Consider the following 14607-nt stretch of genomic DNA (forward strand, 5'->3'; position numbering starts at 1 on the left):
ACTTTTTTAGTCAGCAGTTCATATTTACTAAAAAATCTTTTTTAGTTTTAACTCGTTAAAAAAATGTAATTGCGGGCTGCCTAATTTAATAAAATAACATATAAGAATATTAAAAAACTCGAACAAAATTGTTATAAAATGATTTAGAATTATTGTGATCTAGAAAATCTATTGTGAACTGAAAATCAAATTGCAAGCGTATTTCAAAACATTAATTATCAACAAGGTTAAGTAAAAAAAGATTTTAAAAGATCAGATAAAATAGAAAAAACTTTCATAAAACAGTGTCTGCTACTGAAGTCTAATATAGTGTGAAGGATGTGGTTCATAAATGCTTTCATGTTTTTCTAATCTGACTCTCAATTTGTAAAATAAAGCCTCAAGTCACCTCCTTTACAAATATCTAGATTAGATCTTTCGCTCAAGATGTTGATAACTAAACTAAACTGAAAGCTTTCTCAATAACATAGCTAGACGGAAAAGCTATAAACAATAATCTAAATTCCTCTCAAATAATTTGATACTTTTGCCTTAGTTTTTGTTGAGTCCAAAAGCTTTTATATCATTCTTTGGAAAAATTTATTTTAAGTTCAAGGTCTGTTTATAAGTCTAAGAAGGTTTTCTGTAAATCATTTACTTCAAAAAGATCTGCCACGAAGGGATCTATGTTTTTATTTAAATAATAGTTTTTTAGTGTCAAATCGAAACTTTACTACTTAGTATGTTTAAATTGATAAAAATTTCAGATTTTTTGTTGCCTAAATTGTCAAATTCCAGGTTTTTTAGGTTTCTAGGTAAATTGGCAACCCTGTTTAGTTTTGTTTCTTAGTCTAACTTAGTGACTTATCAAAAACAAATTGAATATATCATGATGTGATAGTTAATAATAGATAACATAGATTTTTACAAACCATTTATGATCCCAAATAACATATATGTCAGGTTTTAAAATGGTGAGAGGGATTTCGATCGTCGATGATCTATGTAATTGTTATATAAGAAAATATATGAATGAAAATATGAAATGTACTTAAAAGTAGGAGTCATAAGCACTTCAATTTTTTTCTATATTTTACAAAAACAAAATATACTTTTTCATTTAAGTTTTACCTCAGGGTCAAATATTTAAATAGCAAGCTAAAATAAGTAAAATATCAAGATATAAAGTAAAAATTTTATGACAGCCCTAAATTTAAAAATCGCCCCCTTTTCGCCCCCTTACTAGTTATCGCCCACCCTTTCGCCCCCTTACAAATTATCCCCCCCCCGACTTACTAAAATCGCCCCCAGGGGGGCGATATCGCCCACTTTGGGAAACCCTGGTTTAAATGTTTATCTAGACAATGTAAACTACGAAAGCAACACTCTAGCCATTGAAAAATTTTTTCATTTTCCTTTCAGGGACACAAGCTAAAGTTTTTGCCCATTTTAAAGGTTAAGCAATTTTATTTTAGATCCAAAATCTGCTTACACGTTGACTAAACACTTTGTTATTTTGTTGTAGTACTTTTAAACTAAAACACATTTAAAGTAGATGGTATCGATAATATTATCTTCATGTTTGAACGGTTTTTGCCCGTAATAACATTTTTTATGGTTCACTTAAACGTTTACTTAACTTTGTATTAAGCATGCTCTGACACAGGGATCGGCAATCTTAGGCCAGTGGGCCACATGCGGTCCACAACTTCTTAGTCTGCGGCCTGCGATCTACTTTTATTGAAAAGAAAAAAAAAATTTGTACTTTAAACTTATAATCGGTCTCTTGTGAGATAAATAGTAATGAATAACACTTTAATGTTAGTAGTTTATCAAATTTACAATGTAAAAAAATATTTTGATGTTGATTGCTACAACTATTTTAAATATCTGTGACCTGCAGAAAGTTTTTACTACAAATAAAGCCCGCAAGCAAGTTTCTTTAAAGAAAATTGACTCAAATATTTTAAAATGCTGTCGATTCTTCTTATTCTATCAATTATCTTGAAGAGAAAAAACTTTTGATGATGTACGTCATAATAAACCAGTTTTATAAACATTCGTTACGCTCATTTTTAATTTTGTTTGCTACCTAATAAAGTATGTACCCATAACAATAAATTCTACAATCAAAGTTTTTTTAATAAAACTTGACTTAACAATATTGCACTAAAACGTTAAAAATTTTTCAAATAAAGATTTATTTTTGTCAAGGTATGAAAAGATGCAAAATAATATTGACTTACAAGGACAGAAATTTTATTTGCAAAAAGGTTCTAATAAATAGACAGTTATGTAATTCTTTGTACTTCAAAATATTTTTCAAAAAAGACGTCTAGCTGCCAAAGACTATTAAATTATATCGATTACTTCGAGTCCATTGTGCAATATAAAAGGGTAAATGCTCGTGTGGTTTTTACTATCAAAGCTAACATGTTTATTGGAATAAACACAAATTTTCTACTTCACTATTAGATTATGCTTTGAAAATCCTCTTCTTAAGTCAAAATTGCAATAACATAATTTATAATATAATTTAATTTAATATATGTTATAATATTTTAAATAGTATTACTAATTCAAACAACAAGAACACTACCTTTTTTTGATAACACATAACACTCTAAAATACTATCTATTGAAATTTTAGTATATTCTAAATTATTAAAACAAGACGCAAGTTTTTGAAAACTTTGTATTTTTAAAAAATAGAAGAGAGCGTAAAAAAATGTAAGGCAGCTACAACTTTAAGCTGAAGTAGTGTCGAATACGAAATGTCATAGAAAATCACATTAGTAATAAATTAAACTATTGTTCAACTTCATCAGCTTTTGTTACTTGTTGTACATTCACTTCTTGTTCATCAACTAATGGTTCATCAACTAACTGTTCATCAACTAATGGCTCATCAACTAATGGTTCATCAACTAATTGTTCATCATCTAATGGTTCATCAGCTAATGGTTCACCATCTAATGGTTCTTTATCTTTACTGTTTTGCTGGTTACAGTGTTCTTGAACTTCAGCACTTTCTTCTAAAGGTTGTTCATTTCTTCAACACTTTCTTGCGGTTCTTCTTGAACGTCGTTTTTATTTTTCTCTTCCTTTTCACCAAACTTGTAGTAATAAGAAGAGCTCGCAGAGGCAGAGGAGCTCGCGTGAACTCTAAACGGTAATTTCATATGTTCTTCCTGGTTTTCTGTATATTTGCGTTTGCATTAGTACAGTTTGAACTTTAATTGATATGGTAATTAATTTTAATATTAACCAAGTAATCGTCTAATCATTATATATTTTTTTTTCCTTAATTTAAAAAGAAAAACATACAAAAGTTTTTATGGAAACATATAATAAACTAACCGACTGTGTTAAGGTTTAAACTTTTAATTTACTATAACTGCAATTAAATTAACTTTAATATTTTTTTGTTATCTAAATCAAAATTAACCTTTGCTTTCTGCGTTATTAACTTCATTTCCCTCATTACTTTCTCCTTCGTTGTTGTTTTCTTTGTTTTGTTGAACAGATTGGAACAATTTAGCGAGAAATTCACCAAAATTGAAACTAAAGCTTGCTGAGGCTTTTGCTGTTTGAAATATATATAATTTATATAATAGCATTTTAATGTAAAATTAATAAAACTTTTTTTATAAAATAGTTTAGAATAATTTACAATATAAACATCAAGTGTTACCTTTTTTTGATGCTTTACGTCATTTTCAGTATTTTCAACATTTTCATCAATGTTTTTATTTAAACTGTCATCTTCTTCTATCGAATCAACCAAACCAACTTCAGTATTTGCTTCGACGGAGGCTTCTTTAGCAGGTTCTGTGACTTTTTCAGATTCTGCAATTTTTGCAAGTTCTGAAACTTGTTCAGCTTCTGATACTTGTTCAGGTTTCGATAAGCTTTCTTGAACCCAACCTGAAGCCAATAAAAGTCCAAATACGAAAGTAAGTTTGATGCTCATTATTATACTTAAAAAAAAAAATAATATTTTAAGTGCTACTAATTGTAAGCTAGATTGTTTTATACAACTAACTGAGAAGGAGGCTCTTATATACTCTCAGCTTTGTGCTAAATAAACATTAGTTGTATTGTTAAATATTATTCTGCGTGTTAATAACTAAATAAACTGTTAAAAGCACTTATATTAGTTTGACGTCATTTATAAAACAACAATTTTATAAGTTAATTATTGATTGGTCAACAGCAAATTAATATGTGATAATGATGTAGTGAGTTATAAACTTAAATGTATATTACTTTTAATCAAAATTTAACTATTTCATCACTTTTATTTATTATCAAATGTCTGAACAGCTTTGAAGTTGTTTTTACAGTAACGCTTTTTACGTCAATTTCGATACTTAATAAAACTAACATTTGTTAAAAACAGAATGTTCTTTTATTAGTAGACAGTTTGTTACTATTAGTTTAAACTACTAATTTTTCGACCGGAATAAATACGAAAGCTTGTATGATACTGAACCGTAATGAAATGTTTATTAAACACTAGATATTAGTATATGTACATTTTGTTAACAAATCTGCTTGAACGTGAATAAAATAAATAAATAAATTTTATTACTAAGACTGTGTTTCAATTTAATACTTTATTCTGTGATAAAAAAAATAATTTCAAACGGGTAGAATCAAACTACCTAAAACTTCAATCGCTTTAAATCAATCAAAATATTTTAAAATTAAAAGACTCTATAACGTAATATAGAATACAAGTGTGTATAAGAGTGTAAAAACGTAATATTAAAAGTTCCAATAACTTCGTAGTACTTTTTTATTGTCTGTTAAAAATGAAACTATTGTTCAAGACAAGCTTCTAGTTAATTGAACATATTGTGTGCTGTTTTTATTCTAAATTAATCGTAATAATCTGTATAAAATTAAATTATAATAAAAGAAAGATATAAAACTATGAACAGAATATTGTTTTTGATTATTTTGATAGTATTATTTCTGTATAAGCAAGTTACTAAGAACTATATTTGCTTCTCAAATCTAACTTCAACGTTTGTATTTTTATGTTTATTACATTTAAATCATGCAAAAATATCAATAATAAAACTAATCTTACCAAACTTTACTAAAAAATATTAATAAACTGTAATATAAAGGTACACTAAACTTAATTTACTCTATATAAAGTCCAACTAAAAAGTTTTAAATTAAAACGAACGTTGAAACCGTAAAAAAAAAATTTTTTAATATATTTAAGCAAAAGTAATTTTTTATAACATGCAAAAAGTTATAGATAATAACAATATTAAACGAGTTTTAGCAACTATTTTGATATTTTTCTAAATAGTTTTAAAAAACCTGTTAAACTAATTGAAATAGAACTGTCTAATTTAGTTTTTAGAGTCTTTAAGTTTATGTCATCAAAATGTAAACATCTTTAAGTACATTACATTTTATCAAGTTCAAACTACAGTTTATCAACAACTTTGAAATTTCATTTTTTTTTTTCATATGCTCAATATAACAGTAACGTTTTAGATTTTCGTACAAAATCTTGTTGTTATACATATACAAAATTTTATGTAAATAATTAGTAATTGCTAAATTCTAATTTCAATAGTCCCTAAAAACATCTAAAACTAATGATTTACAACTTGAAAATAAATTAAAAGACAATATTTTCGAAATATCAAACATCTTTAGAAAAATAGTAATCTTTTTATTAGTTTTTTTTTTGTTATGTTTAATAAACGGCAAACAAAATTTTCTTAAATTAAAAAAAACATAAAAAAAATATTTTTATTCAAAAGGCGAAAAAAAAATCTTTTTTAAATGAGGAAGAAAAGCAAAGTAAAAATAGTTTGTCAGAGTAAAAGTTATAATAAAATTGTCAAAGTGAAGATATAAATTTATCTATAATTTTGTTATATATTTACAGTTGGAAACAAATAGCAAAAATATGAAGTTTATTTGGCTTTAAAATAAAAACTTTTTTCATTAAAGTACTATTTGAAGTTGCAAATATGATAAATATTTTTTTTTCTATACAAGGCTAAAATAATTGGCTTAAATTTTTATAAACTTTTTGTACCTTAATATACTAACCCCTTAATTTAAAACTTTTTTTAGAATTATATCAACAGTTTGTTAATAAAATTTTCAGCATGTGCAGATAAAAGTTACAATAAAAATTAGAAGTTTGACTGATATAAAACATTCCATAAAATTAAGTATAGATTACTTAATACTAATTATAAATTTAAATTTGTTTGTAGTGTGTAAAAGTTTTGATTATTTAGATATAAATACTAAAACGTTTATTAGCAAAACGCTTTATAAAAAGTGTATAATTTCTATATTATACACTATATTTATACATTATATTTTATATATAATTTTTCTATTTATGTATAACGTTAAATGCTGTTTGTTAAAATTTATATGATTCAGTAAATACATAAAGGCCAATTACTCAATTTTATTCTGCTTTAAATAACTATAACTTCATAAAACAATAAAAAAAAATGTTAAACCGACTAAAGAACTTAAAAGTTTACACAGAATACAAGTTTAAATGCACATGTAGACAATGTAAGCTACGAAAGCAACACTCTAGCCATTGAAAAATTTTTCCAGTTTCCTTTCAGGGACACAAGCTAAAGTTTTTGCCCATTTTAAAGGTTTAGCAGTTTTATTTTAGATCCAAAATCTGCTTACACGTTGACTAAACACTTTGTTATTTTGTTGTAGTACTTTTAAACTAAAAATAATTTAAAGTAGATGGTTTCGATAATATTATCTTCATGTTTGAACGATTTTTGCCCGTAAAAACGTTTTTTCGTGGTTTACTTAAACGTTTACTTAACTTTGTATTAAGCATGCTCTGACACAGGGATTGGCAATCTTAGTCCAGTGGGCCACATGCGGTCCACAACTTCTTAGTCTGCGGCCTGCGATCTACTTTTCAGCAACAAACTTTTTTTTTTGAAAAGATAATGTTTTTTTTGTACTTTAAACTTATAATCGGTCTCTTGTGAGATAAATAGTAATGACTAACACTTTATTGTTAGTAGTTTATCAAATTTACAGTTTAGAAAAGTATTTTATGTTGATTGCTACAACTATTTTAAATAACTGTGACCTGCAGAAGGTTTTTACTACAAATAAAGCCCGCAAGCAAATTTCTTGTAAGAAAATTGACTCAAATATTTTAAAATGCTGTCGATTCGTTTTATTCTAAAAATTGTCTTCAGAAATAAAACCTTTGAGGTTGTACGTCATAATTAACCAGTTTTAACATTCGTTACGTACATCTTTACCTTAAAAAGTATGTATACAGAACAATAAATTTTACAATCAATGTTTTTTTAATAAAATTTGACTTAACAATATTGCACTAAAGCGTTACTAATTTTTCAACTGAAAATTTATTTGTTTTCAATTATGTGTTTTTAAATACCAAAAACGTTATTTTCCGTTTTTTTAACTGAGAAAAAAAAAACTAATAAAATGTTTACTCTTTTCTTAAGATGTTTAATATTTCGATAATATTGGCTTTTAGTTTATTTTGAATAGATGAAAATATTTATGGAAAGTTGTAAAATATTATTGAATTATAATGACAGCTATTTTCTATGCATAGACGTTTTAATAAATAAATAGTTATGTATTTCTTTGTAATTCAAAATAATTTTGAAAAAATACGTTTTTCTGCTATATATTATTAAATTATATCGATTACATCGAGTCCTTTTAAGTGAATTTGATGCAATAAAAAAGGATAAATGCTCGTGTGGTTTTTACGATAGAAGATATTAAGTTTATTGGAATCAACACAAGTTTTCTACTTTACTATTAGATTATGCTAAGAAAATACATTTCTTAAGTCAAAATTGCAATAACATACTTTATTTTATAAATTTATTTAGTATGTGTTATGATATTTTTAAGTAGTATTACTAATTTAAACAACAAAAGCACTATATTTTTATGATAACACATAATACTCCTAAAACATTATTTTTTGAAATTTAGTATATTCTAATTTATTAAAACAAGATGCAAGTTTTTGAAAACTTTGTATTATTAAAAAATAGAAGAGCGTTAAAAAAAGTAAGACAGCTACAATTTTAAGCTGAAGTAGTGTCGAATACGAAACGTCATAGAAAATCACATTAGTAATAAATTAAACTATTGTTTAGCTTCATCAGCATCTGTTACTTGTTGTACATTCACTTCTTGTTTATCAACTAATGGTTCACCATCTAATGGCTTTTATCTTCACTGTTTTGCTGGTTACAGTGTTCTTGAACTTCAGCACCTTCTTCTAAAGGTTGTTCATTTTCTTCAACACTTTCTTGCGGTTATTCTTGAGCTTCGTTGTCATTTTTCTCTTCTTTTTCACCAAACTTGTAGTAAAAAGAAGAAGTTGCAGAGGCAGAGGCGATCGCATGAACTCTAAACGGTGACTTCATCTTTTCTTCCTGGTTTTCTGCATATGTGCGTTTGTTTTAACCGAACAGTTTGAACTTAGATTAAAATGATAGTTACTAACTTTTAATATTAATCAAGTAAGCGTCTAACCAATATATATATATATATATTTCACTGATTGAAAAGAAAACCGTTATAAAGTCTTAATGGAAACATATAATAAGCTAACCGACTGTGTTAAGGTTTAAACTTTTAATCTACTATAACTGCAATTAAATTAACTTTAACATTTTTTTTGTTATTTAAATCAAAATTAACCTTTGCTTTCGGCGTTGTTAACTTTCTCTTCCTCATTACTTTCTCCTTCGTTGTTGTTTTCTTTGTTTTGTTGAACAGATTGAAACAATTTAGCGAGAAATTCACCAAAATTGAAGCTAAAGCTTGCTGAGGCTTTTGCTGTTAAAAGAAATTTATTTATTTAACAATATTTCAACATAAAATTATTAAAACTTTATTTATAAACTAGTTAAGAAAAATTTACAATATAAATTCCAAGTTTTATCTTTACCTGATGCTTTTACGTCATTTTCAGTATTTTCAACATTTTCATCAATGTTTTTATTCAAACTGTCATCTTCCACTTTTAAATCACCCAAATCAACTTCAGCTTTCGTTTCGACAAAAGCTTCTTTAGTAGGTTCTGTGACTCTTTCAGTTTCTGAAACTTTTTCAGGTTCCAAAACTTTTTCAGCTTCTGATACTTGTTCAGGTTTCGATATATTTTCTTGAGTTTAACCTGAAGCCAATAAAAGTCCAAAAACAAAAGTAAGTTTTATGCTCATTTTTATGGTTTTATAATTTTTAATGTTTTAATGTTTGAGTGTATATTTTTATCTGTAAGCTAGAGCATTTTATACAGTGTACTAAAAAGCAAATTCTTATATACTCTTAGCTTCGTGCTAAATAAACAAGTTTAGTTGTATTGTGAAATATTATTCTGCGTGTTACTAACTAAATAAACAGTTTAAAGCACTTATATTAGTTTGACGTCATTTATAAAACAACATTTTTATAAGTTAACTATTAATTGGTCAACAGCAAATTAATATGTGATAATGATTTAGTTAGTTTTAAACTTAAATAAACATGACACTTAGTCACAATTTAACTATTTCATCACTTTTATTATCATTAAATGACTGAACAACTTTAAAGTTGTTTTTACAGTAATGCTTTTTACGTCAATTGCGATACTTAATAAAACTAACATTTGTTAAAAACAGTGTTCTTTTATTAGTAGATAGTTTGTTACTTTTAGTTTTGGACTAAAGAACTAATAACATTTAGTTATTTATTTCGAACTATTTGTTTGGAATAATTATGAAAGCTGGTATGATATTGAATCGTAATGAAATATGTTTCAAAAAATGTTTATTTAGCCCTAGATATTAGTATACGAACATGTTTTCAAAAAAAAAAAGCTGTTTGAATGTGTCGGACTGTTTACTAAATAAATAATATAATTATTAAGACTGTGTTTATAATTTAGTACTGTGTTTTTAGTACTTTATTCTGTGACAAAAAAGCAAACTTAAGTACTTTTAACAAGTAGAATTAAATTAATTAAGACAGTAGCTTCAATCGATTTAAATCAATAAAATTACTTTGAAATTTGTTTTATCTTATACTTTAATGTTTGAATAAAACAAAATTTAAATTGTTTCAAACGGTAGTATTAAATTGATGAAGACAGTAGCTTCATTTGCTGTAAATCAATCAAAATAATTTATAATTGAAGAGCTTTAATACGTAATATGGGAGACAAGTGTGTATGAAAATGCTTAAATTCAATATTAAAAGTTTTAATAACTTCGTACTATTTAAAAAAAAATTATTATACAAGACTAGCTCTTAATTGAACATATTGTATGCTGTTTTTATTCTAAGTAAATTGTAGTAATTTCTAAGTTTGTTCGCGTACAATAAAACTGTTTGTTAACAACTGATTATTTTATTATTTTGGATAGGTTCGCTTAAAATTAAGTTAAAATTAAAGAAAAATATAGAACTACTAGCAAAACTATTTTTGATTTTTTTGATAGTTTTAGTTTTATATAAGCAAATTATTAAGAACTATATTCTTCTTAGCTTCTATTAGAGAACTATTAAGATAGAAAACTATAAGCTTCTCAAACTATTAGCTTCTTTTGCCAGTGGGTCATATGCAGTCCACTATGCATAAGTATGCGGCCTGCTATCTACTTAGCAACAAACATGTCTTTTTGAAAAGACAAAATGTTTTTTTATTTTTAAAACTTATAATCGTGTTCTAGTTTGATAGGTAGTAGTTACCAAAACTTTATTGAAAGTAATTTATCTTACTTCAACGTTTGTATTTTTACGTTTATTGTCTTTAAATCATGCAAAAAATCAATAATAATACTAATCTTACCAAGCTATACAAAAGATTATTAATACAGTAACCTCTCACTTATTTACGCACATTGTGTCCACAGAAAAAATGCGTAAAGATACAAGAGATCGTAAAGATACGAGAGGTACCAAATATACTTACAGTAACCTCTCGCATCTTTACGTACTCGTGACGTTACGCACTCTCGTTTAGTTCGCATTTTAGAATTCTAAAAAATTCAAAAAACAAATTTTTTAATATTTTTTCAATATTGCAAAAACTAAGTTTATTGTATACTTTTAATTTAAAATATGTTTTTAAATGCTAACTCATTTCTATATATCTTTAGACTTTGTAAACTTATGCTCCTTGAATAAATGATAAAATTTAGTTATATCTAAGTATATCAGAAATTTTCTTAACAATAAGAGATTAAATGGACATATTTCTTATATTTTATATATTTTTGTTCAAAAAAAGAAATCCATTACAGCACCAAATGCATATTTTTGTAAAAGGCTATAGAAACAAATTGTAATATTCATTTTTTAATTGTAAACAAATGCTTAACTATAAATTGAATTCGCTAAGTAGAATAGAATATAAATGTTAAGTATCAAATAAATCGCATAAAAGTAAAGTTAAAGATAAAATATACTTTTATTACAATTTGTAAAATTTTTATATAAGTGTTATTATTTTATATGAATTTAAATTCTTTTTTTTTTAACATATGTATAGTTTTATCTTTTGTTTCATATTTATAAATAAAGAATTGTTAAAAGTGGGAAAGTCCCCAGTCTGCTTTTAACTAGAAGCGATATCAAAAAACAACCAATATAGTAAGTATATTTGGTACCTCTCGTATCTTTACGATCTCTCGTATCTTTACGTACTTTTTCTGTGGACACAATGTGCGTAAATAAGCGAGAGGTTACTGTACTATAATAACTGTTTTTTTATAGCTTCTAGTTAAAAGCAGACTGTGGACTTTCCCAGTTTTAACAACTTGTTTACTTTATTTATTAATATGAAAAAAAAAACTATACATATTATAAAAAAAGGATTTAAATTTATATAAAAAAATAATATTTTCAGAAAAGATTTTACTAATTTTAAAAATAAGCAGATTTTATCTTTATTTATATGTTACTTAGTTAAAACTTAACGTTTGTATTCTATTCTATTTTGCAAATTCAATTAATAATTACGCATTTGTTTACATTAAAGAAACGGTGTGGTGTCTATATTAAAATTTGTTTCTATAGCCTTTTAAGAAAATATGCACTTGATGCTGTAATGAATTTATTCTTATGAACAAAAAAATATAAAATATAAGAAAAATGTTTAATAAAAACTGTTTATGTCGCTACAACTTTTTAAAATTTGACCTTTGCACTCATAAGGATAAACTTCATAATAATAATACAATTAACCTAATCTGTGCACTATTAAAAAGATAAAAAATTATACTTTTAAATTTTTTAGATTTCTAAAGTGCGTAACTAAACGAGAGTGCGTAAAGATGCGAGAGGTTACTGTAAACTGTAATATAAAGGTACACTAAACTTAGTTTACTCTATATAAAGTCTGACTAAAATTTTTTTAAATAAAATGACCATTGTCAAAAAAATAAAATTATTTGATATATTTAAATAAAAGTAATTTTTTATAACATGGAAAAAATTAAAGATAATAACAATATTAAATGAGTTTAAGCAACTATTTTGATATTTTTCTAAATAGTTTTAAAAAACCTAATAAACTATTTATAACAGAACTGTCTAATTTAGTTTATTAGAATCTTTAAATTTATGTCTTGAAAATATAAATATCTTTAAGTATAACCTTTCAATAAGTTCAAACTTAAGTTTATCCACAACTTTGAAATTTCATTATTTTTTTTTATATGCTCAATATAACAGTAAAATTTTAGATTTTCATACAAAAACTTGTTGTTATACATATACCAAGATTTATGTAAAAAATTATTAATTTCTAAACTCTTATTTAAATAATCCCTAAAAAGACTAGAAATTATTAACTTAAAAATAAACTAAAAGACAACATTTTTGAAATATTAAATATCTTTAGAAAATAAAAAAACATTTTTTTTGATTTTTTTTAATAAGTTTAATAAACGGCAAATCAAGTTTTCTTAAATTTAAAATCACATATTGAAAAAAAGTTTTATTCAAATAGCAATAAAAAAAAAATTATATTAAATGAGGAAGAAAAGCAAAGTAAAACTAAAAAGAAGTTTTTGGAAAGCTTTGTCAGAGTAAAAGTTATGATAAAATTGTCAATTTGATAATATAAATTCATTAACAACTTAATTACATATTTACAGCTGTAAATTTGTAAATGCACAAATAGCAAAATATAAAACTTATGTTTATTTGGCTTTAAAATATTTTTTTTTTCATTAAAGTATTATTTGAAGTTACAAATATGATAAATATTTTTTCCCATACAAGTCTAGAACAGTTGGCTTAAACTTTTTAAAAACTTTTAGTACAATAATATACTAACCTCTAACTTAAAACTTTTTTTAGAGTTATATCAACAGTTTGTTAATAAAATTTTCAGCATGCGAAGATAAAAGTTATGCTTAAAATTAGAAGTTTGACTGATATAAAACATTTCATAAAATTAAGTATTGATTACTTAATACTAATTATAAATTTAAGTTCGTCTATAGTGTGTAAAAGTTTTGATTATTTAGATATACGTACTAAAACGTTTATTAGCAAAACGCTTTAGAAAACGTTTTGACTAGTTATTTATAACGTTTAATCAGTCTTTTTTTAAATTTTTTTACTGATTTAGTAAATACACAAAGGTAAATTACTAAATTTTATTCTGCTTTAAATAATTATATTATGACTTCATAAAACAATAAAAATGTTGATAAACCGACTAGTGACAATTCAAAAATTTTAACAGAATATTTGTTTATGTGTACATGCAAACAATAAAAACTATGAACGCAACAAGTCTAGACCTTGAAAAACTTTTCCACTTTCCTTTTCAGGGACACTGACTAAACTTTTGGCAATTTTTAGGTTTAGCAGTTTTAATTGAGATTCAAAATCTACTTAAACGTTGACTAAACATTTTTTTGTTTTGCTGTACTACTTTTAAACTAAAATCTGTTCAAAATAGAAATTATCTTAACTTGTTTTAATTACAACTTTGGTTTCGATAATGTTATTTTTATGTTTTAACGATTTTTTGACCGTAATAACATTTTTTATGGTTCACTTAAACGTTTACTTAACTTTGTATTAAGCATGCTCTGACACACGGATTGGTAATCTTGGGCCAGTGGGCCATATGCGGTCCACAACTTCTTAGTCTGCGGACTGCGATCTACTTTTCAGCAACAAACTTTTTTTTCTGAAAAGATAATGTTTTTTTTGTACTTTAAACTTATAATCGGTCTCTTGTGAGATAAATAGTAATGACTAACACTTTATTGTTAGTAGTTTATCAAATTTACAGTTTAGAAAAGTATTTTTATGTTGATTATTACAACTATTTTAAATAACTGTGACCTGCAGAAGGCTTTTACTACAAATAAAGCCCGCAAGCAAATTTCTTCTAAGAAAATTGACTAAAATATTTTAAAATGCTGTCGGTTCCTCTTATTCTAACAATTATCTTGAAGAGGAAAAACTTTTGATGTTGTACGTCATAATAAACCAGTTTTATAAATATTCGTTACGCTCATTTTTAATTTTGTTTGCTACCATAAAAAGTATGTACCAAGAACAATAAATTCTACAATCAAAGTTTTT

General features: G+C 25.1%; 2 protein-coding genes across 2 annotated transcripts; both read right to left on the reverse strand.

The window, feature by feature from the left end:
- Positions 1 to 2660: 2660 nt before the first annotated feature.
- LOC145850009 (uncharacterized) lies at positions 2661 to 4000 on the reverse strand. The gene is made up of 3 exons (XM_082955144.1): positions 3674 to 4000; positions 3428 to 3565; positions 2661 to 3178 (listed from the first exon to the last, which is right to left on the reverse strand). Exons 1-3 carry the CDS (start codon positions 3950 to 3952, stop codon positions 3158 to 3160), a joined length of 438 nt encoding a protein of 145 aa, XP_082811270.1. The 5' UTR covers positions 3953 to 4000; the 3' UTR covers positions 2661 to 3157.
- A 3901-nt stretch (positions 4001 to 7901) lies between these two features.
- On the reverse strand, positions 7902 to 14505 carry LOC145828968 (uncharacterized). Its single transcript, XM_082936713.1, has 4 exons — positions 14487 to 14505; positions 8936 to 9178; positions 8713 to 8850; positions 7902 to 8452 (listed from the first exon to the last, which is right to left on the reverse strand). Exons 1-4 carry the CDS (start codon positions 14503 to 14505, stop codon positions 8325 to 8327), a joined length of 528 nt encoding a protein of 175 aa, XP_082792839.1. The 3' UTR covers positions 7902 to 8324.
- Positions 14506 to 14607: the final 102 nt, after the last annotated feature.

The sequence above is a fragment of the Thalia democratica genome, chromosome 2 (assembly GCF_965202585.1).
Source record: "Thalia democratica chromosome 2, ktThaDemo2.hap1.1, whole genome shotgun sequence".
NCBI classification, from domain to species: domain Eukaryota; kingdom Metazoa; phylum Chordata; class Thaliacea; order Salpida; family Salpidae; genus Thalia; species Thalia democratica.